Source organism: Clavelina lepadiformis, chromosome 3 (assembly GCF_947623445.1).
Source record: "Clavelina lepadiformis chromosome 3, kaClaLepa1.1, whole genome shotgun sequence".
Classification (NCBI taxonomy): Eukaryota; Metazoa; Chordata; class Ascidiacea; order Aplousobranchia; family Clavelinidae; genus Clavelina; species Clavelina lepadiformis.
Window position 1 is genome coordinate 24,746,335 of NC_135242.1, and position 27,023 is coordinate 24,773,357.

Consider the following 27,023-nt stretch of genomic DNA (forward strand, 5'->3'; position numbering starts at 1 on the left):
TTATAACAAAACATCGTTTATATCGTCTGCACGGCTTTGTATTTATCGGTTCATAAACAAATGTCTTGTAAAAACTAGGGCTGGAACAATTTGACCGGTTAATATTAGCCGCTAGCTAAGAGCTCTTAATTACTAAAGATTTTGTCCGCCATTAACCGAAAACGTACAAGTAGGAAAGAATTTGGAACAAAATTGTTGATAATTCGATAATTCAAGGAAATATGTTACTCTGTTAATCATTTTAATGCTGGAATGCCAACTTTGTGGGCTGGCATAACATAAGTTGCTAATATAACACTTTTCATCACATTTATTAATAATGTAGCAGTTTTGCGTGCGATTGACAACGTGACATGACAATTAGCGACTATGGTGGCTAACGGTAAAAGAAAATCAGCTAAAATTCCCAGCCCTAGTAAAAACATGGCGAATATATTCACGTGGAAAGTATAATTGAATGACGGTGTGGTGCCAAATTTGTACTGGGGATTGTGACGTAAAAATGTCGCATGACTCAGAGTTTGTCTTCCTACAAACTTCTTCATGTTTGTTTTGTTATTTGTAAGTTAAATTTGTATCTTTAAGTTTTACCTGAATACGACCGCAAAATCTAACATTTTAAATGAAAAACTTATTCTGAGTCATGTGACATTAGCAAGTCACAATGCCCCGAACAAATTTGGCAAGACAACCTTATATCATATTATGACATACAATATAACGGAATGACAGTATTAATACATTATGACGTAATACACGTGGCAACGTATAGTTGCAGTTTTCTGCGTTGCCGGTCTAAATACAATTCATTGTTTACTTGGTTGGTTAAAATCAACTCGTGGATTTCATTCAGTCGCAACGAAGTTTCATTTTACTTTCTTTAAGAGGTTCACGATATCCCTTCCAATGATACCAAATAATTCCATGAGAATATCCACTTGATTGACGCATCCAGACTCCATTGAGGAATGAAAAGCCGCAGCCACCAAACCACCATCCCTGAGATCCTCCATTGTAAGTTGCGCAGTTTGCATCACTAATATATTAAAATATGAAAGATTAAAATTACTTTGTTGCATCTATTTATATTCTATCTTATACGTTACTGGCAGGATATAACTGAAAATCCTACTGAGGTTGTGGCACTTAATGTTTATTAAGTTGAACATGTTTGTTCCTGAACATTAGATGACGTACATGGAATCGCTATCTTCTGTCGAGAATGGGCGACCATTGTGATATGATAAACTGTCCCCTGCATTTCCGCTCTATCCGGAAACACGAAGTCGATATAAATTGTCAGCAGATCCGATCGAAAACGAGCTGCAAAAACAACAAATTGCTTTAAAAGGTTCGAATCCAGACAACTAAGTTGTAATTTAATCATCATAGTTTTACGTTGATTAATAAATGTAAGATTTTTAACATCTTCGTTATTTATGTCACAACAATCGTTTTATGACCTATAATCGGCGTGACGTTGGTTTCCATCGAAATCCCACAGTTCTATCTTGAGTCTGCATCCTCCTCCACGCGTCATCTCGTGGATGTTGTCGAGTCCTGTAAGTAATGAAGCACGAATAATAAGAACAAAAACTATCAAAATAAAATGCGTTTAAGTTGAACAAAACTTCCTCTTACCAAGCCAAAATTCCCCATCAATCTGGCCAAAACCGTTCGCGTAGTCGTCCCATTGTCGCCCGAAATTAACACTTCCGTCAATTCTTCGTTGAAAAATTTGTTGGTAATTTGATTTTACATTTTAGCACAAGTGTAATACGTTTAATTTATATGTTTAAATAATCTTCAGTTTATTACGTCATAATACAAGAAGTACGGCAATATTTACACCTCGCTTACAATACGCAAGATATATCTCTTTAAGTTATCTCTTATTCCAGTGGCATGTTCATATTTTTGCTAAAAATTTCAAGTTATGAAAAGTTCAAACTCATATTATAAGCAGCTGTTTGCTGCAGGTGATTTGGATGAAATAAATCAGGTTTACGTGGCGCTGGTTGAATTTCGCCCGTTTTCACTGCAAGCGACTTATGCAGTTCAATGCAATTGTTTCGCATGTTGCATAAACGAAGCGAATTAGGCACAACAATAATGTTGGCATGCAACACGGCAATTATTAGCGTGCATTAATTTTTATGCATCGTAGCATGTGACTCAATGTGGGATTATGATCGTCTATACACAATCGCACACGACTAACACTCACACAGCAATCATTGTTCCATTGTTGCAGATACTTGAAAAGTGGAAAAGGCAGATTTGAAAAAGCGCGAATGCGTGTGAAAACAAATTTATTGTCTCTTGTATTTTCTTACATTCTTGCTACAATGCAAATGAATCGCACACAACGCACTGTCACCTTAAAGTCCACACAACTTGCGTAATATTAAGTTTCATAGTTTGTGGAATTCCTCTTATGAACGTGGAAAGATTTTCACTCACTGTCCATCCATCCTCGCAATAAACTTCAACACCACTTGTCAGATTTCTGGGACCGTTGTTTAATGACGTAGCACATGACGTAATACTAGATGTTGTTGTCGTGGTAACATTGGTAGTAGCCATGGTCGTTTTACTGGGAGATGTAAGAAGCTCCTCGATTTCTGGAAAGAAATGTTGACAGGAAATAAAAATATTTGACATACGTTTGCTTGTACTTGAACTTACTGGTCAGCCTGGTGACTACGTCGGTTCTTAGCGGTCCCAGGTTGCAACATGCGGTTTGGTTGTCATTCTCTTCATCTTCGTTCATTTCCCCGTCTTCAGGACCTGCGACGTCACTTTTGTCAAGATTTCGAGTCCAAGTGAACGTTGTGTCGTCATCACAGATTGTCTTCACAGATTGACGGCATCGTTGCGAGTAGGTCATCGTGACGTAACACACCAAGAGCAACAAAAGAAAAACCCCTTTCATAGTTCAGTTGAAATTTTACGCATAAATGTTTCAATTAAATAGAAGTCTTATAACAAAACTGTTGACTATGACGAAGTCATATGACAGAATCTTGTAAATTAATTGTGTTAATTGTAACGTAATAAATCAAGGCACATAAGATTTGTGCCTTCTAATTAAGCATCGAGCGTTTTCTTTTGATTCAGCCAGGAAGTCAGGTTTCAGAAGCAGGAAACTCGCTTCAACATGGTGCCACCTATTCACGAATCGCGCTAATCTTCTGTCGTTTTGCATCAGCTCGATGTGTTTTGTAAAATGTTGTGCCAGACAGATTTTCAAATTTACCAGCTTTAGATTAAATGATTCGTGATGGGTTTATGATGAATTTAGCAATTGTTTGTTTATTCGCATAAAACCGCTGCATTTCTGTTTGATTATGTTAACATCTAAAGCATTGCTGACAATCTTTACTCTAACCATTTCCAAAACAAGCACTATGGTTAGAAATGCACCTTATACTCGTGCAAATAAAAGGAACCTTAATTAACCCTATCTATCCCGCCGCACAAATCGCTCAATTACATTAAGATAGAGTAAAACAAACTATCTTATCGCGATTAAATGCAAAAGCACTTTTGACATGTAACACAATTTTCCTTTATACCATACCTAAGCTGTGATCTTACACGTTTGCATAAAGTAACATACAATCATATTGTAGCCTATTGTAAAATCGCCTAAGACGATCCATTCGTCAAACACAAACTCACCAGAAAGCTTTGTTGTGCTATTGTGTTAGTTTTAATTAAATTAAAGCCTGACAATGTTCCATTTTGCTGATGCTTCTCTACTTATGATTTCTAGAAAAACTGTTTTCTAAAACCAAACCTATTTTAAATATTTCGACCAACTTAGTGACGATTAAACGTAGCTGTGTAACAAGCTTCCTCAAAACAAATCATCTAATTGCAAGAATAAAACAATTTAATACCCGTGAGATATCTGCTGCCTTCTCATTTGCGTCGTTTCTTGTGATTCAGTCAGGAAGTCAGGTGTCTGGACCAGGAAACTCGCTGCAACATGGTGCTATTGTTATATTCACGAAACGCGATAATCTTCGGTCTTTGGAAGTCAGCTCATTAGAGTATGCACAATGAGTTGATGAAATCACAAGCTTTAGATTAAATGCACCACAATGGTTCTTACCATTATTTCAGGAAAGATCTGATTTATGGGAACGAAGCCGCTGCATATCTCTTTGACAAAATATTATTATGGCAATTAATGACTTGAGACAGGGATCTTATTTCTTAACCGAAAAGATGATAACTATACAAAAGTTAAACTGAAAGAACAACAAAAGTTAACTATATGAAAGTTTTTATAATTACCACCATAAGAGTGCTCTTTTTATGGAAGACTCCACAGAATAATATCAATTTCCACTGAAAAAAGGATAACTATAGAAAGCACAACCGTCATCGTCACATGATGGACATTGGTAAAGAGCACTGTAGCCTGATTATAGGTTAACTGAATGAAACACACGTCAGGCCAGAAAAAAAAAGTTGCCACTTACGCAAGTGTCGAAACAATATTTGACTCATTCGCCACGTCAGTAATTTCCAACAGCGGTGTAAGTTGGTATTGTTTACATAAACAGAGTTTTAAACAAAAAAGTTACAAAAGTTAAGACTAAAAAAATCATTTTGTTTTTCGTCATTGGCGCGGTGGGTACGAAGAACAGTGCTAGTTGGTAATCATGCGCTAATGCACGGGATACGTGGCAAAGCTTAAACCGTGAAGGAAATAATGATGGTGTCAACTTGCTGATGACAACTAGCACGGCCATTAAACACAGAAATACAGAAGCCAAATATTCCACATTTAAAGCCAGGTTATCCAGACTATATCAAACGAGCAGGTGATATGTTCAAGCAACAGATTGCTGATGCTTAAAAAGTCCAATGTTTTACATCAGTGGATGGGAAAATAAAACCCACCGTAAAAGAAACCACATCCCGAGCGAGAGCCCGAATTCTTATTGCCATATATGGTAATAATGTTGGGCGTTGGTGTCGAGATCTAGCTTGTACAGCACAATTGCACACCGATGACGAACTCTGAATAGATGTGATGGCGTTGCTGCTCGCTGCTTAATGGATTCTTTGTCAGGCACATCGACAATGATGCATCAGAATCTTGATGTAGCAGGATCATCTTTAAATCAAATGATCGGATCTGCAAACTACGATCTAGATCTATGCACTACGACCTATGCACTACAACTACGATCTATGATCAAGCTGGATGCTTACTGCCTTGTGATTAAACTTTGACAACTACAATTTAGTGGTAAATGAAGAGCAGCTTGTGTAGATAAACAATTAATTTCAAATCGTTTAGGTCTTTAGGATAATACAGGATAATAATCGTTTAGGATAATACACAAAATGAAATTAAACGGTAGGCTTATAAGCAGGGTTGCCATCAGTGTCAACTCAAAAATAAGGACGACTAGAAAATCAACGATGAATACCACCTTAAACAGTGTACAATAAGAGAAAGCAACCAATGTTCCTAAAAAAAAAAAAAAAAAACAAGACACTATCTGCATGTTCATAATTTTAGTATCTCTTTGGTACAAAATGGTATCGTAAGGTGACAAAATGCCCAAAATAAGGACAAAAGTGCCCACATCCGCCCTAAAAATAAGGACGAAAGTGAAAATAAGGACATTTCTTAGAAATAAGGACAAACATATTTTCTAAGACACGGACCTTTAAAATAAGGACAAATCTTATAAATAAGGACGGTATGGCAACCCTGCTTATAAGCCATATCATAAAGACGGTATACAAATAATATTCATATAGCTTGCATATAAAAGTATTTAACCTTTGTCACTAGATGGCAGGAGTGCATTCCTGTGTATGTTCCAACATCAGAAGATTGAAATACTGTCTCCGATTCCACTGCAACCATGGTCTGCTGCTTCTTTCATGTTTTCAACAGTAAGACAGAATTCGGGTCCGTGCAGACTGGTCGGTTTCACTTGCTGTCCACTTTTTGGGCGAAAGTTTGAAAATTTTCTGAAAATTCAATTGAAGACCATTAAGAAGGAGTTGATATATAGTTCAGAAATAGGGGTGTGCACTTTGGATGAATGAAGGTATTTCTATTGACTCTGTTACTACTGAATTACTTGGATCATCATCTCTGATGTCATAAACTAATTATCTGAGGCGCCAATGAAGTATTTGTTGTAGGGAGGGGAAGGCCTCTGTGAAGAAAGTCATTTTAAAATGTTAAAATTTAAGTTTTTAAACCTTTTCTGTAAGTGTTTTTTTCTGTAAGTCTAAGAAAGACAACCAGTGTAACACACATTGGACATGCTAGTTTTTATCTGCTTAGATTTATTACCTTGGCAAACATCAGGACGACTTTTGGGGTTGAAATCCCTACATTGAGTGACAATGCTTTTCAGTGTTATAAAGATGTACAGATCTTCAGGATTGCTTTCCAACGATGCTTCTATGTTTTATAGATAACTCTCTTCAGGTTTTTGTCCTTTCTATTTGATCGATTGAAGGATCGAATCAAATGGATCTCCGTGAAATACCGGATGTCTGGTGATGATTTCGTATCCAATCATCCCAAGACTGAAAATAGATGCATTTGTTATATTATATATGTTGCAATGACTGCACAACAACATAAATTTGCAGTTTGAACCGTCGTACAATGTGAATATACTTGGCAGTTACATTATTCATTATGACAAACTTTGCATGCATTAAGTTACATTAATTATTATCTTCCCTGTTCTCTAGAAATAAAGCTGCATTTTATATATATATTTGTGCTTAAAAATCAGGCAGCAACTAATCTTTGAATGGCCCAAGGTGATTATTACTGAAAACATATTCTTTACCCAGAGAAACTTGCAAGTTACTTATAATAGCACAATTTCCACATCAATCACTACAAATTCCTATGATTCATAGTTTCTTAAAAAACAATTTTCCCACCGGAATTTTTATGTTTATTCATAATTGGCATAATCTACTACATACACTAGGGGTTGGCAACCTTTTAAACCCGAGAGCCACTTTGGTTGTTAAATTTTTACTGACGAGCCAAGTCATAAGAAATTATGACGTCATAAATAGTTTATGTCGTTTAATTGTTCCATATCTGCATTCCTCAATCGAAAAATATCATTAAATTTGGATAATTAACAACTTGTCATCAATGCTGGCCTAAGTAAGGAAAAGAAAAAGATAGAAACGTTCATAAACAGTACTCTTGGTAGCCTTTACGATTTTTTTGAAATTTTACGATTCGACTAGAAGAGCCACAAAAAACATGCCGGAGAGCCGCAGTTTGCCCACGTCTGACATACACTAACAGCACAGTATCCATTTTACACATCCAGACAGTAACATCTGACATGAACTTCAAGTGCAACAGAAAAACAAGTTTGTACGGCTCAAAGCAATTTTAATCAAAACTGGATTGTCACAAGCATTTTGTCATAACAGTTTATGCAGAGCGGTGCAAAAAAAATTTTGGGCAAGTACCGGTAAAGCATGCAAAGAAATATATTAATTTTGAAATTGTCGGCAACTTTTGTAGCACTTTCTGCCATATTTGAACATCGGATTTGGTCGTTCATTGTCTCTCAGTTTAACAATCAATAAAAGTGAATTTTGCTTTAATCTGTATTAATTTATTTGCAATAACAGGTCGCATATATCAGCACTTCTTTCCAATTCTCTTTGAAGTGCTATTATAGGCAATCTCTAGTGTATGTCTACTCTTTAGTTTAGGAATTATTTCCACAGAAACACAGCTATGAAAACACTTATTGCAATATTTTAAATAGCAAGAGCTAGTAAGTACGTGAGGAATCAAAGCAAACTAACCTCAACTGTATACATCCATTTCTGCAGTTCTTTTGAGTAATTTGATACTTCGAGAACTCTGGAGCAGTGTAGTAAGGAGTGTATTGTGTATTTATTACACCATCTACTGATACTGAGCCAAATCTGATGTTAACGGGATATTTTGAGGCTTCAGGTTTCAATGAACAAATGATTTTGTTTCATCGTAGCAATGCAGATATGACAATGCATTTGCAATTTCATAAACAAAACGCATCCTTGGCACCCTGGGTATTTCTGTCACATGTTTAGACATCAACAGATCCTTAAGGTTGCCGCTATCCAGTATCCACACACTTCATGATGATGCCAATGCAGTTGGCCCATTTCGTAGTTTCAACAATTTGTACGATGTTGTTGTGATGTAAGCGATAAAGAACATCGATCTCTCGTTGAATCCTAAACATAAACTCACACAATGAACACTCATACCATGTTAATGAAGTGGTCATATTGGAACTCATGGTAGGAGAGGGAATACAAAATATTTTCAAAAAAATTGCGATTGCTCCGGGGGGAAATGCTAAAATATGTTTAAATGTCCGGAATTTCACCCCATTCGTCTACTTTCTGCCCATTGAAGTGGTCCAGAGTACGGGAATTTCTTCCCATTGTAATGGTTGAAAGTATGCCTTTTTTACCCTAGAGTAAGATATATGCCTTTGGAATGGGGAGAATTTTACTTCGGCACAAGTATGGTTTGTGAACCCCATCCATCTATTTTTTCCACCCATTAAAATGGACCTGATTTCAGCAACGGGGTTTCCCACAAACCACATTTCTGCCGAAGTAAACATCTCCCCATTCCAATTGGACATTTCTTACTCTAGACTAGAGTAAGAAAGGCATACTTCCTGCCATTGAATGGGAAAATATTACCGCATTTTCACCCATTTCAATGGGCGGAGAGCAGAGGAATCGGGTGGGAACTTTTTAATAATTTCATTGTTATGTCATAAACGACAATACAGCGCTCTATTTGGGATACAATCATACATGGATGAGTGGAGCTAGGCTAGTAGCTCAAGGCCTTATATCTTGGTCGATATTGCAAAATTTAGAACATGAGTGAACAGAACAAAGAGTGTCCGGATTTTAGGCCAAGAAAATATGGTAACCCTACTCTATGACATAAACTGATTTTGTGTAAGGGCTAGCCAACTTATGTCGATTATTCTCTAAATAACAGTTGTTGTATAAAATACTTGTAAAATCAGAATCCAGTACTCTCTTCTGCCTTGTAGGCAAAATATAATGTTTAAACTAAAAACTAAATATTGTGTTTAGAATAGAAACAGAAAGAGAAAGATTTTCAATTGAACAAAAAGACTCATTTACACCCTGGTAAAGAAGCCTTAACCATGAAAAATGGAGTTTCAAGATCGCTTGCTGCAAGACCCAACCGGGCATTAAATATGTTCATCTCTTCCTTGCACTTACATCACTGTCGATGCATGCATCTTTAAACAAACTGATCAAACCATCTGGCTAGGTATGAGTGACGTAGCTAACCATCTTCTACTTCCGCTCATAACCGACTTGTGTAAAGGATTCTTACCGTGTACACAGGCCACCTTAACATGATTCTTGTGCCATGGATGGAGTTCTCATTAGTGGGGCTTTTATTCTTCCATCCAAACCTCAAATTCAAATTAAATTAACAAAAATCTCATATTAAATTAAATTAAATCTCAAATTAACAAAATGTAAATTAAATTAAGTAAATTTCCCCAGCATTTGTTCAAACCTGCCAAAAACCTTACCTGTCAAAAATGTATAATTACATATGTATTAAATTAATTGATATACAAAAATGTCACTAATTTATTAAATTTGAATTATTACCAGATGACTGATGTTAAAATAAAGCATTATGTCGCGGGATTATTTTTATGCATCTGTTTTGTAGACACCACATTATACACCGTCTTTTCTTTGCATTGTGTTGTTTTTATGCATGTTCACTGTCTGCAGTATTTTACTTGTTTATGTTCTTTTACATGTTCTTGTACACCTATTTTTATCAAATTTCTTGTGACGTCTGACGTAGTTACCCCAAAGGCCTAATTAGTATCGTGTTTTACGTTCCACGTTGATTCCTTCATTGCGTGGAATTTGTTTGGTGTAGTACTGTGCTCGGCTGGGCGACGGTTGTCGGCAGTTACGTTTTGGTTTTAGAGTAAGGTGGATGTTTTTATGAAAGAAAATGCCATTAAACGTTAACAAGGCAAAACCGGCTGAGTGACTAGCCGTTAAGGCGGGAAGATTCCTGGCTAAGGAAAATTTTGGTTACAATTATACCCTTAGTTTCCAATTATCTGAACGAGCCAATTTGACTGGCATCTTTTACTTTAATAGTGACAATCACACATGCGTTCAGAAACCTTGTTATGGTAATATGATTCACAGCTTACAGTTTAATTGAATCATCCAATCAATCAATAATTCTGTTTATCATAAGTAATATGTTACAAAAAACTTTATACTTATTCCATGTATTGCATAGACCTGTCACATGGTATAATGTATTTAAGATTAAACTGAACTTACCTTGCCCACAAAATTCGCAAAATAAACGTTTTGAAGAGAGTACTTTTGCACAGTTTGTGCAATACATTGTGCAGATCATTAAATATTCTAATGTACTGGAATCTGACAATTTGTCAACAAGTGAAACTGACTATGAGCACTTTTTTATGTAAGTAAACTGACGATTATACGATATACCATTAGACGATGAGCCATGAGACCATGAGCACTTTTTTATATAAGTAAACTGACGATTATACGATATACCATTATAGACGATATACCATTGTGTCGTTACTAAAGTGTATAAATGTTTCTCAAATCTCTAGTGTATTTCATGACATTTTTATGTGAATTTCATATACCGGTAACAAGTTATTTGTATATAGTGTTGAAATTGTCATCATTATTCTTGGATGCGACCAGTAATCTCAAGTTGCACCAACAAAAATGAAACAATTATGAAAAATAATGACCAAAATATAATAGTTTCAATGTTTTAGGGAACTTTCAAGCATGCTGGGCTTTTTGTTGCTGTTTTAAAGTAACAGGCTCAATTTTCTGCTTCTTTTGAAACCAAAATCAGCCCAAAAGCTTGACTGGAAGTAAATTTATTGCAGATTTGTCAATTTGTATGGCGGCCATCTTGAATTTTTCATATAAAGTCCGGGCTCCATCCGGAATTTGAACAAAATCAAAAAAATTTTTTTGCACGTTCCTAGGTATGTCCATAGGCACCTTTTAAACTCCAGTTCTGTTGTTTTACTTGAAAAAAGTCAAAGTCACCCCAGTATAGCCCACTGCTATTTTAAGGATGTTTGCTGATGTCACATTTACAAGAATATTTAACAAAACATGTTCAAAAAACTTGATAAAAATACCCAATCGTGTCGAAGAGTTATAAGAAGAAGCTGGGAAAGGGAAGCTGAGCACACAGCTATTTTGGAGAATTGGTGACAGAAATTACACAACTGCACTTAAAAAAAGTGACAATCATATATTATGTGGGTATAGTTGTAGTATATATGTGCACAACCACATGATGCTTTTGTAAAATGAAACCCAACTACTCAAACTATGTCGTCAACTGCAAGGTTGTATACTACACCCTTATTAATTTGGGAAGGCTACAATATCTTTAACTTTTCGTTGAAACGTATCTATAGCGTTTGGTCCTGTTCCAGGTAACTTTTTATAATGTTCCACCCAGCTTTGGCCTATATACCTAATAGTAATCAAGACAAAAGCCTTCAACATTTTCTTTGCAAGTTTGTTAGCATACTGAACTTGCAAAAGATCTTACAATGTTTAACGTGTAGCCTACACCTAAGCTTGTTAAGGCTTGCAAAAGCTTACTATCTCTCACTATTTGTGGCTGTGACCGGTAACCTTATTCCTTTACCGAAGACCTCATCAACTACGCCTACCATACGGTAAGCACACATTTTCCAATGTTGCGATGAGATTCTGAAATATTGTGCGATGAATTTATATTTGTTGCGGTAGTGGAAGTTTCACAACGAAATATATTTCGACCTCGCAAAATATTTGGAAGTCGCAATATTTTTTCAAGGCACAAAATAATTTCAACGCACAAAATAATTTTAGAGGAGACAAAATATATATTGTGAGTTTCTAAAAGATTTTGCTGAGAAAAATATATATTTTGTGGTGATCATAAATATTTTGCGCTAACGTGAAATATTTTTGTGGTGATCATAAATATTTTGCGGAATCCAAATTATAATTGTTGTGGCCTTTACAGGCTACCGTAGAGTTCTCATTAGTGGGGCTTTTATTCTTCCATCCAAACCATAGACACCTTAAATAGCGAATAAATATAATATATATATTTATATATAAATATTGAAATAAATCTATTTAAGGTGTTTATGATCCAAACACATAGGTCAGTTACATCTTGACAGTGAAACAACGCTAATGTCCTGCCAAACTATCAGCGTAACTTCTGTTTTATATTAAACGTTTTTAAATTATGGGTTTTGAAGTTTAGGTTTGGTTGCCGTGCTGTCGCTAATGAGTCTGTTGTATTCTCTTATTGGTCTGTAATACACGTTTTTGCTCTCAAGGCCTTGTCACATTTTCCCATCAAATTTTTGGAAATTATTGCCATTAACTGCTAATATGTTTGCCACCACCTGCGTCAGCACAAGTTTTTCTTTCCCCACGTTGAAGTCAAATAATAAAATGAATGAAATCTACTTCATTCTACTTTCTGGTGAATCCCCTATAATGTGCTTCTTTTTTTCTGTAAGCTCCTTGCCTGATCCAGGCTTCCGAAATAATGTGACATCCTTTTCACTGCATGACCTTTTCCATCCTTCTCTGTTCTTAGCTATTTTATGCAGTGTTCTTGCGTTTTGTAACAAACACAGTAAGTAGTTTCATAGCCTCGAAGCTAATCGCAGCGTCGATGAATCCAAGTTGAATTGTTTAAAACTTTTTTGCAGATAAACAATTCCAACTGCAGTAACATTTCTAATGACATGTTTAATAAATTTCTATGGCATAACAGTTCCAATTCCATACTGGAACTAGAAGACAGTGCGATTTATTGCAGAGATAGATTTTTCAATCGTAGATCTGTTTTCAGATAACTGGTCCTGGGCTGACTTAAATAGGCCTGTTGTGAATTTAGGATATGATTGGATTTGCAATACAATGCAATATCTGTTGTCAGATAACTGGTTGTCGGCTGATTAATATAAGCTTGTTGGGAATTCAGGATATGATTATTTCACGAGAATATCTTTACGCACTTGTTTTAAGAAGCACTGCATTTTAATGTTATATGATCCAATTGTTAAGGCACTAGTTTGGGTTGTAGTTTGTTGTTGTGTAGTAATGTTTTACCGTTGTGGCACTTGTGACCGTTATCGTTTTTAGGAAATTGTAGTTCTATATACACGCCCACGTACCCCTCTTGTTCCCTACAGTTCTTCCCCAAAGCTTGTCCGCTACCCGCGAATTCTTTTTCCTCGTTGATTGAGATGGAAATAAATGTACGACTGTTTGGTGACCACTTGTGTAAATGTGACAACTGACAACTGTTGACAACTGTTTGGTGACCACTTTGGTGAATGTATAAATGGTACGATAGTTGGTGCAGTCTACGTTTTAACTTTGTAGTGAAAAGATGGATGTTTTTACCTAAGATATGCGATTAAAAGTTAAGAAAGCAAAAAGAGCTAAGTGACTAGCCGTAAAGCGGGAAGGTTCCTGGTAGGGAAAAAGTTTGGTTGCAATTGGATATGCAATAACATCATAAATATTAAAACGCATTTGTTTGCAAGCAATTTTACTTGCATAAGAATGTAAATCCACGTCAGTTGCAGTAGTAGCTTTAGGGTTAAACGAGCAAGGCAGTCGCCTCGGGCCCTCCTCCGAGAGACACTCCATGTTTGAGTATACGCGCTCTAAACAAACAAACAAACGTTGAATACGAATATTATTGTTAACTATTCGCAGTTTTTCAGGACAGGAGTCATTCATTGGTTCATGCTAATTAGTTGTATAAACTGTATATAAAACGTTGTGTAAATCGAAACTCTGTGTAAATTGGTCCCCTCCTGTTATAAAATTACTTTCATGTAAGTTGATGTTTAAACGGTCACGTGATTTAAAACATCATGTCAAGATGAAAACATTTGTGTTCCTTAGCAATTTTAGGCCGGGAAAAACTGAGAAGAAATGAACAAGAATATGTTGAGCAATTTGTTTTTTGAAAGAAAAGCAAAATTTTACGCGTTCTACAACATGTAAATTCAAAATTTCGGAGGATCATGTCCTCAGACTTACTAAAATAAATTGCTGCGTCTCTCCTAATTTTGTGGCCACCAAACGTAAGTGGCGCCATACTTCACCTCGCCCTCCACAAACCGAGAGATACCACTGGTCAGTTGCTTTGTTCATTTAACCTTAATTTGGGCAAAAAGGTTTTTTACCCCCTCACTGTTATTGTCTCGTGAAAGCAAAATACAACATGCAAAGACTTTGTAAATTTTTTAAAACTTCCTCGTGCATTTGCTGATGTTTTATTCTTGAAATGATAAACGTAGATATACGTCATTTGCTCTGCTTATTTGACCATGACTAATACATTGGCTTCACGAAAGCAAAGGTTTTGCTTCCAAGCTCACATTTTCATTCTTTACTTATGGGTAGGCTTATACCATTCAACAGACACTCCAACTGTCAGTATATCTGACATCTTACTTTATTCTTGCGAAGAACTATAATTGCCACTGTACATCGCAATAAATAATAATATGAGTTTGTATTAAAATTTTTCAGTACTGTGCATTTTCTGTTGTTTTTGATAAGATATTGCGTATGAATGACCTCAACGCTGATTGACGTTAATCGGCTTGTGAACAAGTAGATTACTTTAAAAGAACATTTAAAGCCGATATCTTTTAACAAACTAAAGATGCGTGGAACCACAGAAATCAACAGACTGACAAAAGTGCAACGAAAAATGAAATTCCACAAACAAAGTAATAAAGTCTATCTTACATGAATAAAAAAACATTAAGTTATCTAATAAATTACTGGAGCAACTAAATATTCTGCTAAATCATCAAACATTTCTTAACTTTTAATTGCAATGTTCTGCAGTACTTCAATGATATTTTGACATAAATTAAACGATCGCTTGTCGCTTTATTTTCCGACTGATGTTTTAGTTTGTTGCGTAATTTGGTTAAATGAACGCCGCCAGACAATGAACCCGGGTCACATTATAGTTTATCCTCTGAGCTGGCGTTTTATCCTCTCTGCTACCGAGCCCAACTATGTCGATGGTCACTATATTATAGACTTCATTAATCGCAACCTATAATAGAAGCCGCGTCATATACTCACAGATCGTTTTGTGACCTTTTTTTGCATTTGGGCGTTATCTTAATGATTTCGTGGTCATATCATGTCAGTCTTTAGGACTATTTTGTTATTTTCCGCGTGCTGTTACCTGCGTTTCTGCATGTGTAACAAATGTGACTTTACCTATATTTACTCTTGTTACTATATTTAGTCTGTGTTTGAGCACTAGTTTGGATTTTGGCACCGTTTGGGACTTAGGTTATCATTTGCGCATTTGTGTTATTTGGTTTATTGGTTGGTTGGTTTGTTTGTTTGTTTTAATTCTTCTCTGTACTTAAAAGGGTTTCTTTAGTTATATAATTTTCTTTTTTGCGTTTGTATTTGTTGTCTTGGAGCTTTGCATTAATATGATTGGTTAATTTTGCCGCGTGTAGGTGTCGTGTTTGCTTTAATTTTTACAGTATTGAGGTTTAACAATGTTGAAATGTGTTCTTGTCGCAATTGTTGCGCGCATCAGTGGTACCGCCGCTTCTCCCGCTAATTACAAAATTCCCCGTCCAGTTTTTCCCTAAAATGTTCAGAGTACATGGAGTAGTTCGGTTAGTGAGTATTTGTGACAGGGCGTTGTCTCTACTCAATGCTTTTACAGTGATTTTTTTCTGCTTATTTTAACGTTAAGTCGATGCCTCTGTTGTGTGAAGTTTTTAAATATAAGTTCTCACCAACACTCAGGTGTAACTCTTTCACTGGGGTTCGTCGTGAAAAGAGCTACTGACCTGTTAGATATCTGCGTTTTACGTAACAGATGTTTTTTGCGTGCTTGCTTTATGCTGTGTGACTTGCTTTCAAACTGTAACACAGTTTACGTTCTTGTGACGTCAGCGTTGGTTGATGAACTTGGCATAAAACAAGCAGCTTATGCGCAAATAACTAAAACAAATTTCTTGGTCCTTTGATGGTTAACTATGTCGATTTAGGTCTAGTTGTAAGGCGTCGGGTGTTGGACCGAAATATATCGGTCCCTGTATTAAGCGAGTCCTTCAATATTTGCATAGTTGGGTTCATATAACTCACTCGTATGTATGCTGGTCTGCTGTTTATTACAAAACATCGTTTATATTGTGTGCACGGCTTTGTATTTATCGGTTTATAAACCAATGTCTTGTAAAAACTAGGGCTGGAACAATTTGGCCGGTTAATATTAGCCGCTAGCGACTAAGAGCTCTTGGCGACTAAAGATTTTGTCCGCCATTAACCGACAGCGTACAAGTACGAAAGAATTGGGAACAAAATTGTTGATAATTGATTAATTTAAGGAAATGTGTTACTCTGTTAATCATTTTATTGCTGGAATACCAACTTTGTGGGCTAGCATAATATAAGTTGCTTATATAACACTTTTCATCACATTTATTAATAATGTAGCAGTTTTGCATGCGATTGACAACGTGACATGACAATTAGCGACTATGGTGGCTAACGGTAAAAGAAAATCAGCTAAATTCCCAGCCCTAGTAAAAACATGGCGAATATTTACAAGTGGAGCGTATAACTATAAATGAATGACGGCGTGGTGCCAAGTTTGTACCGGGCATTGTGACGTAAAAATGTCGCATATGACTCAGAGTTTGTCTTCCTACAAACTTTTGAAGGTTTGTTTCGTTATTTGTAAGTTAAATTTGTATCTTTAAGTTTTACCTGAATACGACGGCAATCTCTAAGATTTTAAATGAAAAACTTACTCTGAGTCATGCGTCATTAACACGTCACAATGCCCGGAACAAATTTGGCAAGACAACCTTATATCATATTATGACGTACAATACAACGGAATGATAGAATTAATACATTATGACGTAATACACGTGGCAACGTATAGTTACAGTTTGCGGCGTTGCCGGTCTATATACAGTTCAATGTTTACGTGGTTGGTTAAAATCAACTCGTGGATTTCATTCAGTCGCAACGAAGTTTCATTTTACTTTCTTTAAGAGGTTCACGCAGTCCCTTCCAATCACCCCAAATAATTCCATGCTGATATCCACTTGATTGACGCATCCAGACTCCATTGAGGAATGAATAGCCGCAGCTACGGAACCACCATCCCTGAGATCCTCCACGGTTAGTTGCGCAGTTTACACGTCTAATATATTAAAATATGAAAGATTAAAATCACTTTGTTGCATCTATTTATATTCTATCTTATACGTTACTGGCAGGATATAACTGAAAATCCTACTGAGGTTGTGGCACTTAATGTTTATTGAGTTGAACATATTTGTTCCTGAACATAAGATGACGTACTGGGAATCGTTGTTGCTATCTTCTGTCGAGAATGGACGACCATTGTGATATGATAAACTGTCCCCTGCATTTCCGCTGTATCCGGAAACACGAAGTCGATATAAATTTTCAGCGGATTCGATCGAAAACGAGCTGCAAAAACAACAACTTGCTTTAAAAGATTCGGATCCAGACAACTAAGTTGTAATTTACTCAACAAAGTTTTACGTTGATTAATAAATGTAAGATTTTTAACATCTTCGTTATTTATGTCACAACAATCGTCTTATGACCTATAATCTGCGTGACGTTGGTTTCCATCGAAATCCCACAGCTCTATCTTGAGTCTGCATCCTCCTCCACGCGTCATCTTGTGGATGTTGTCGAGTCCTGTAAGTAATGAAGCACGAATAATAAGAACGAAAAACATCAAAATAAAATGCGTTTAAGTTGAACTAACTTCTTCTTACCAAGCCAAAATTCTCCATCAATCTGGCCAAAACCGTTCGCGTAGTCGTCCCATCGTCGCCCGAAACTAACACTTCCGTCAATTCTTCTTTGAAAAATCTGTTAGTAATTTGATTTTACATTTTAGCACAAGTGTAATACGTTTAATTTATACGTTTAAATAATCTTCAGTTTATTACGTCATAATACAAGAAGTACGGCAATATTTACGCTTCGCTTACAATACGCAAGATATATCTTGTCAAGTTGGATCTCTTATTGCAGTGGCATGTTCATATGTTTGCTAAAAATTTGAAGTTAAGAAAAGTATAAACTCATATTATAGGTAGCTGTTTGCTGCAGGTGATTTGGGTGAAATAAATCAGGTTTACGTGGCGCTGGTTGAATTTCGCCCGTTTTCACTGCAAGCGACTTATGCAGATCAATGCAATTGTATCGCATGCTGCATAAACGAAGCGAATTAGACGCAACAGTAATGTTGGCATGCAACACAGTAATTACTAGCGTACAGTGATTTTTATGCATCGTGGCATGTGACTCAATGTGGGCTTATGATCGTCTATACACAACCGCACACGACTAACACTCCCACAGCAACCATTGTTCCATTGTTGCGGATAGTTGCATTAAACTTACAAATACACGGTTATATTAAACAGTTTTCAACCCAATTGTTTGAGTTTGTCGGTAAGCGTTTTCGAATCAACCTCAAGTTGGCAAACAACCTTCATTCAACGTTTTGGGAATTAAGTTTCAGAAAAGTGGAAAAAGCACATTTAAAAAAGCGCGAATGCGTGTGGAAACAAATTCATTGTCGTTTGTGTTTTCTTACTTTCTTGCTACAATGCAAATGAATAGTACACAACGCATTGCCGCCTTGAAATCCACACAACTTGATAACTATAGCTTCAATACTACACAGTAAGTGTTTACTTTTATGTATACGGTTATACCTTTCAATACTACTGTAAGTTCAATATAATTTGTAATCTAATCCACTTTGGAAAATCTTTCACTCACCGTCCATCCATCCTCGCAGTAAACTTCAACACCACTCGTCAAAGTGTGGGCACCGTTGCTTGATGACGGAGAACATGACGTAATACTAGATGTTGTTGTCGTGGTAACAGTGCTGGTTGCAGTAGATGGCGTTGTCGTGGCAACTGTGGTAGTAGCCATGGTCGTGGTACTGGGAGGTGTAAGAAGCTCCTCGATTTCTGGAAACAATTTTTTGTTGTAAACAAGATTGAACTTTTCCAGCAAGGTTCCAGGCAATACTTGCTCGTAATTAGCAATAAACATACAATTAAACAAGACAACAAGCATAGACCATAGCGTATGAGATCTGTATAAGTGGTTGCGCGTAGATTGTAAAGTTTCTGTAGTTTACATCTTTTGGTTTGCCAGATGCTTTTAAAATAAAAAAGTCATCAATTTTACTACGAAGTTTGTTATGCTCTCAGGAGAAATGACGATGATTAAAGTAATTAGTCTATGATCTGAAATCAACTTACTTGCCAGTCTGGTGACTATGTCGGTCCCTAGCGACCCCAAAGCGCACGATTCTCCTTGTATCCCCTTCTGACCAACTCCTCCGGGTTCTCCTTTGGCTCCTGGATCCCCCTGAGCTCCGGGAATTCCGGATTTTCCGGGTCTACCAATATCACCTTTGTCTCCTTTCTGCATGCTTGAATTGACGACGTCATCATCACAGACAGTGGTAAGGACTTGACGACATTGTTGCGAGTAGGTCATGATGACGAAACAAGCCAAGGATAACAGAAGAGTCACTCCTCTCATGGTTGACTATGAAGATCTTCCGTTGAAGTTGATCATATGAAATCCTACCAAATCGCTGCTCGTTATATAGCCAACTTCGCTTGTACATTGACGTCATATAGGCTTGGAAATATGATACCAAATCTTCAAAATGTTTTCTACGAAATATCGAAATTCCTTTCTTGACGAAAAACATGTTTTGAACAAACACAATCAAATCTCAGATGTTTAAAAGAAGCGTAAGTATTAAGAAAGCTTGTACGTCAAGAAGCGTGAGAAAGTGACGATAAACATGTAGTTTCTGTGCTGGAGAACATTTTAATAAGATCATTGACGTCACAAGAAGCTTGTTTTTGACAGAAATATTTTCACCGCAAGCGATGACGACAAAAGATTAAAATTTTTACTTAAGGACATGAACCGCATTTGCGTCAGTAACAGAACAATTGACGCTGAATATGAGGTATGCAGTAGTTCAACCCAAATTAACCTTTCCCAGAACATTTTCTAAAGTGACAATTAGCATGATTTATTATTATGGGTATTTTATTATCATTTCCTCAATGTTTCAAAAGTGTTTTAATTTGATCAACAAAGGTTTTACTTTCATATAATGTATAGGCAACATGGATATATGCAGCATCCTACGTCGAACTCACTCTCTTAATGCACTACTTTGACACAGATTCTTTCATTACTTTTTGTAGTTCAACTGTGGTAATGTGCATGCATGACCTGATATATATTGATGGTCGTCGACTCATATTAATCTCTTTATTGGTCCGTACAAGTTATACCAAATGTCGGCAAGATTGAACTAATTCACTGAACTCAAAAGTCATTGTTTTTGGCGCAGTAGCTCAATGCATTGTAATTATCGTCGCATTTCTTTTCTGTTGTCATTGCATTATTTCATTGTACTCTGGGGCCTGGGTTATAAAAACGCTCACAAATTCAGTGCAAAATCACGGTCAACATTCAAAGTGTTTTAAGCATGGAGGTAATTGAGTCAAAGATAAGCTTTCATCGCATTTTATTATATTCTATAGTTGTGTTATAAAGAGCTAAATATCACAGCAATTGATGGAACCGACACCAGGTGAGAAAGTTTAACAGCTAGAAACTGTTATTGATCGTTTATCGGTTTATCCTTTCAGGTAATAGCAACTTTATCAAACACGCACCTTCTGATCTGGAGTTCACATAAAGTTTACACAACAACCAACTACGCATAAGAGAATTTAATTGCTTGAGACAACGCATTTTTTCTCTGCTGATAATTCTAAGGTTACCTGATGGCATCATCATCGTAGCATCAGTTGATTTCCTGGTTTTGGTTTACTTTCAATGATTTTTTCTCGGAGTTTCATGTTATCATTGAACCATTTAGCCATTTAGCTTTATCTTTATGTTACCGTAATTTTGTAATTCGTCAGAGCAATGTTGAACTTTTTAGATCGACTTGTTCATGTTTTATTTTTAGATTTTAGCATTTTGCGCCATTGTTTAGCAAATTGGTCGCATCGTATCCATTGTGTTACCTCGCAAAACAATTATCAATTTTTCAAAAAAACTTTATCATTTGCAACCACTTCTGAATGAAGCCTTTATATACAATTGACCATTTTATTTTCACATATTTATTTCAACATTTCACTGGCGCAGGACAAAAGTATGTTCGAAACTAATCATTTTAACAAAATCATGTTTTTATTGCAGTTGTTGTGCTTTTAACAAGCTTGTGGTAAAGGATTAAAACTTTGCGACTATAAATGTTATTGTATTAAACTTTTTTAGGATGTTGTTAAGTTTTTATTTAATTGTTTTGATTATCCGACAGTTTTAGGATTTTTTACAGGCGACATTATTTTCGAAGCTAAATCGTGGCTACCTACCAACCAAGGCCATGTTAATCGCAGACAATATTTTCCTAGAAACTCTTTTCTTGACGACAAACATGTTTGTTACAAACACAACCAAAGCTCAAGCGTTTAAACAAAGCGTAATTATTAAGAAAACTGTTACGTAAAGAAACGTGAGAAAGTGACGATAAACATCTAATTTCTGCGTCGGAGAATATTTTAATAAGACGATTGACGTCACAAGATGCTTATTTTTGACAAAAATATTTCCGCCGCAAGCGATGACGAAAAAGGATTAACTTTTTCACTTTACCGCATAAACCGCATTTGTGTCAGTAACAGAACACATGACGCTGCATCCCAGTCAGAAATTTATCTTTGGCCTTACTATGTGATATCTACCGCACATGTTAAGAACAAAGTTGGCCCAAGGTACGTCCGCCATTCAACAGCTAGAGATATATGTTAGAAAGAGGTCAGGAAATTTGACAATGGGCAATGCTTGGGCCAAGTATGGCGACCGATCATAAGCCTTATATAACCATGCAAGAGCCTGAGAAAATTTATCTTATATTTTTCTCTGGGCCTAGTCTTTACCTGACATAAAACCCTTTCATGCAGTAACATTACTATAATAGCTACGATCATTTGCGACTTAATACAACGTATACGTTTTAAATGGCATTTATTGAAAGTTGAAAATAGCAAGAACGCAGAAAATTAGAAAAAGAAACGAAGATAAAATACAAAGTAAAATAGGAGTTCTTAATTATAGGTAAGTGTCTTCATCTTGCCCACTGCTGCAAGACTCCTCCTCAGACAAAACGTGAGACTCTAATGCGGCTCTTTTGGTCGGTAGGACATTGTCAAAGCTGCAGTCTACTGCAACCCTCTTTGTCCTCCCACCATCCCAATCTCCGACTCCACTAAATACAAACTTTGCCGCCGTGGCAATATCAGCATGTAGTGCTTTGCAGTGGGATGTGTAGTGTATTGTGTCTTGAAATAAAAATGCAAATATCAGTACAAGTCATAACGTTTGCTAATAAATATGTACTGTATACTATACATACATACAAACAAGCATAATTAAAAACAAAACATTTCCAACAGGCCACTCCATGTTAATACAAGTTTGGAATAATTATTCAGTTGTTAGAAAACTTGTCTACCAACTAAATATCACAATATTAATTGAAATTTGTAGTTAAAGCCTTACCAAGAAAAACATTATATAACTTGTGATCTTTGAAGGCATTCTTTATTTTCATTCTTTTTTGACCCAGGCCGCTCCACAAAAATTGTGAAGCTAACGATTTTGTCATAAAAACTCTGACAAAATTCCTGAGTGTTGCACGTAAGGACTGTACGTCGACTTTTCTTGCAATTAATTCAATACCCTACAAAAAGAAAATGCATTAGCAAATCTAACAAACAATGTGCGCAGATATGAGTTACATTGATTATTTGTTTGGCATACCTTTTTAAACAACTTTATCTTAAAATTTGATTTAACGTAAGCTTGTTTTAGCACTTGATCGTAATGTTATATAATTTCTCCAAAAGTGTCAGTAAAGCTTACATGTAGATCCTGCAGAGACTTGTCCAATTCTTCCATTGTTTCCGATCTTTTAGGAAGAACTGGGGCCTGGTAAGTCGACTGGTGACCACACTGTGATAAGCCAGGTTTGTCTAAAATCGATTTGATAGCATGCAACTGCTGGCTTATTACATCCAATCTAGATGCAACGTCTTTTGAATGAGCCTGCAGCAATTCTGTTGTGGAACTATTAGGATTTGCAGCACCGCAGTTCACAGCCACAGTCTTTTGCATTGTCTTTCCTGGTCTTATGAATACACTGCAATAAATAATGTGTACCCAATATCATACAACAACGAAAAGGCTGTTACATCATTTATAACATCACATAGTAAGTTTACAGGAACTTCTTACGGAAAATTAGACAGTTTTTTCATCTGCTGGTGGTTTTAAACATTGACATTACGTTTAACATGGACTAAAAAATTAAACATTTTCAAATACCTACAACAAACAGAAAACACACACCAACCAAGAATGAATGCCATGCAGCAATTTAACAGTAAATGGAAGAGTATTTACCTTTCATCATCAGTTCGTACAAGACTTGATCTTGCATTTTCGTTATACTGTTCATCTGGCTCACTGGACAGCTCACTGGTTGAGCACTGCTGCGTAGTATATGCTAATCGGCAGCACTTTTCATACAAACCTAATAAAAATAATGAAACAGGTAAGTCTCGTTAATCTAAATGAGTTTACACAAAAAGGTTGGCTTTGGGTAAAATGATATTTCTGTGATGTTTTGTTTCTCCTGTTAGCGAGTTACATGCTACAAGATTACAAAACCTCACAAAAATGTCTCAGTAATGCCAAATAAACAATATTTGTATTACCTGCTTATAGTCATACACAACAATTAATACTTATGTACTCACTTGACTGACACAATACATTGCAGTTAAATAACTTCCAATTTTTTTGTGGGGGGAATTCTTGTTTTCTCATAATCGCAATGTCCACAGACGAATTTGTAGGCCATTTGCATAACTTGCCTTCATCACATTTCCAACTTCGTGGCACCACATCATTTGTACCACCTTTAAACTTTACACACACAAATCTCTTAAATTTTTTCATGATCTGCAACAAAGTAACGTTATCACTGTACCAACTTTAGTGAAAGGGCAACCAGTCAAACCATTACATAAATTTGTCTGTTACAAAGTTTTTATACATCAAAAGTACTGTACAAGCGCAGTGCACCAGAACACAAATGTTGAAATTATACAGAATGAATGACTTCACACGCAACAAATTTGCTTTTAAAAGGCAATAAAATGCATTTCTTGATTGAAGAAGTAACCTTGATAGCCTCATAGCGCTTACTAATTTCGCTTACCTCATATATTCCAACTAATTTCGAAGAAACAGGATTCGTAAAAAAAGCATTCGTATTTTTGTACCTTTTAACAATAAAGTACATCCCACCCTCACATTGTATAATATTGAAAACTCTGTAAACGGTAGAAGAGATACTAATTATGGAATCAGCAATGGAATTACGCTTTATAGAGCAGTTGCTATGGGGTAGTTGAACATTACAAAAATGCAACAGACATGACCTTTCAAACTGAGGAGTAATTACACCTGTTTCTACACATGGAGTTAATTCACAAGTAATGTTGCTACGTAAGCATTTTGATGTAAACAAACAATTTTCATTATCATGAAAAGCATGTTTTGCAACTTGTTGCGGTGGTTTGAAACCAGATCTTACACAGTTTTTAAGCACTCCTAAATAACTTTCAAATGGAAAACTATTCACATTTTCAAGAGACCCATACAACACATAATCATCAACGAGGTGTAGCAAACTATGAACATTATAAGATACAAAACTTTTCCCATATAACGTTGCAGATTCGCTTACAAATTCACGCAAAAGATTTGAACAAACTTGCAAGTGTTGAGGACTAGTGTTTTGATATAACAGAAAACGCATCGCAACAGTCAACTTTAAAAAGTGAAAGTATCTTGATTGCGATAAAACGTTCTCATCATGTAGCATAACACAACCCACGTATAACATAAACAACCTATATTCCGAAGCTTTCCAATATGGCAAATCAGAAACAGGTCGCAATTTCCTATTAAACTCCATAGCAATGAAAGGCTTCATCTGAACCACTTTCATGCTAATTCTTGCAATAGCATCAGAAGAAAGTTTAGCTTTACGTTGTCTGCAAATTAATTAATGCAAACGATTATTTACTGATTTTAAAGTTTCTCAAGTATTATCTGTAAATAAATTTAAACCAAAAATTTATAGCTTAGGCCTATACAGTACTCACAATAACATGCAGCTTGTTTACCTTCGCACACCTTTCCACCAAGTCATAAGCCTCTTTGTGACACCAAGGCAGGAGAGGTGCATATAATCCAGCACAAAATGCGAAACCATATCTACTCCAAAATCAGTTAATGCTGAATGCCCTTTGTGATGTTCTGGATCACTTTGCAGCACAAAATCAACATCACTTCGTCGTATACAATTAGTATTTACAAAACAAACCCGGCCTTCAATGTATTCTCCATGGACAGTGCATCGTTCACAGCTATTATAGCCAGTGTGAGATTTTCTAGCTTTCAACGATGATCTTGCTGGTGCATCACAGACAAATATACCACGATTGGCTAAATGATAAGACAATCCTTTGGTAGTTACTGGGGTGTTTTCAAGGAACCTTAAGTCATCCATCAAAGCTTTTAAAAATACATCTGCCGAAGGCATTTCACGATTAGGTGATTGCTCGGAACAATAAATGCCTGCACACAAGGGTCTCATTGGTACTTTATGAAGAGAAATTAAAATAGGATACAACTTGTAATTCGGAGAAGATTTAAATAATGGTAAACCATCAATATTTATAATGAGATGATAAACTGTTTGATGGTTGACATTTGAAGACAAGATATCTTGAAGACCCTTTTTCCAGTTAGAAAGATGCACATAGCTTCGTCCAGCCATTGTTTCATATTGCAACCGTGGTGGTGGTAATAAAGTTTTATATGAGCACGGTAAACTATTATTTACAGTGCGTAACTGGTGAAGAAGCCTGGTGACTGCAGCATTTGGCACATTTTTCTCCAATATTACCCAATTAATAATTGCTTGACGCATAGTTACATTTTCGGAAATCTGCGCTAAAGGAGAGTCAACTTTTTCATTTGGGTGAAAGCTTGTAGTTTCAATGAAATCACAACCTTCGTTACTAGTGTCAGTTGAAATTGAGCTACAGCTAGCAGACTCGTCACTTGAAGAGGTTAAGTCATTTACGCTGCTATCTGCAGAAGTTGAAACACAACTGACAGACTCATCACATGAAGAACTCGTTTCATTCTCAACAAAATTAGGAATGCAACCGACAGATTTATTACTTAAAGATGAAGACATGCTATTTTCTAGATTTGGTTCATTTTGACATTGTTTATCTTTTTCGCAAATCTTTCGTCGTTTCCACTTTTGCTGTCTTGACAACTCTTCATAGCGTTTATAACATATTCGAGAAGATCGTTTCTTAGGCATAATTATCTCAAGCTTAGTTACTGAAAAAGGAATAAACATAAGCTGTATTCTGTAAGACTGCTGATTGATGACGCTAACTAATACTGGCAAACAAGTCACGGCTTATCAGATCTAAGGACAGGAATTCAAGACAAAGAAAAGGAATTCCCATGAGGCTAGATTTCGTACAAAAAAGCGCGGAATAAATCAATGCCACGCGATTGGTCAAGGGGAAAGACCTCATTGGTAGAACTATGGGTAGAGTGATGACGTAGAAATACTCTCTCGGCGT

The 27,023-nt window shown here is 36.1% G+C and overlaps 4 protein-coding genes across 5 annotated transcripts; all 4 read right to left on the reverse strand.

Annotated features, from left to right (window-relative positions):
• LOC143449083 (fibrinogen-like protein 1) lies at positions 1–2,597 on the reverse strand. The gene is made up of 5 exons (XM_076949152.1): positions 2,464–2,597; positions 1,642–1,724; positions 1,464–1,560; positions 1,198–1,323; positions 1–1,036 (listed from the first exon to the last, which is right to left on the reverse strand). The coding sequence occupies exons 1-4, from the start codon at positions 2,472–2,474 to the stop codon at positions 1,269–1,271; spliced, it is 246 nt and encodes an 81-aa protein (XP_076805267.1). The 5' UTR covers positions 2,475–2,597; the 3' UTR covers positions 1–1,036; positions 1,198–1,268.
• A 13,958-nt stretch (positions 2,598–16,555) lies between these two features.
• Positions 16,556–19,835, reverse strand: LOC143449056 (microfibril-associated glycoprotein 4-like). The gene is made up of 6 exons (XM_076949098.1): positions 19,497–19,835; positions 19,003–19,199; positions 17,985–18,081; positions 17,808–17,904; positions 17,536–17,667; positions 16,556–17,374 (listed from the first exon to the last, which is right to left on the reverse strand). Exons 1-6 carry the CDS (start codon positions 19,780–19,782, stop codon positions 17,188–17,190), a joined length of 996 nt encoding a protein of 331 aa, XP_076805213.1. The 5' UTR covers positions 19,783–19,835; the 3' UTR covers positions 16,556–17,187.
• A 2,557-nt stretch (positions 19,836–22,392) lies between these two features.
• LOC143449891 (uncharacterized) lies at positions 22,393–24,321 on the reverse strand. Its single transcript, XM_076950220.1, has 5 exons — positions 24,102–24,321; positions 23,746–23,875; positions 23,206–23,482; positions 22,843–23,023; positions 22,393–22,622 (listed from the first exon to the last, which is right to left on the reverse strand). The coding sequence occupies exons 1-5, from the start codon at positions 24,301–24,303 to the stop codon at positions 22,393–22,395; spliced, it is 1,020 nt and encodes a 339-aa protein (XP_076806335.1). The 5' UTR covers positions 24,304–24,321.
• Positions 24,312–26,763, reverse strand: LOC143449045 (uncharacterized). 2 transcript variants are annotated; one of them, XM_076949080.1, is made up of 2 exons: positions 25,539–26,763; positions 24,312–25,406 (listed from the first exon to the last, which is right to left on the reverse strand). In XM_076949080.1, exons 1-2 carry the CDS (start codon positions 26,750–26,752, stop codon positions 24,449–24,451), a joined length of 2,172 nt encoding a protein of 723 aa, XP_076805195.1. In that variant the 5' UTR covers positions 26,753–26,763; the 3' UTR covers positions 24,312–24,448. The 2 variants fall into 2 exon arrangements, with proteins under 2 accessions (XP_076805195.1, XP_076805196.1); XM_076949081.1 differs by having other exon boundaries at positions 25,334–25,406; positions 25,518–26,763.
• Positions 26,764–27,023: the final 260 nt, after the last annotated feature.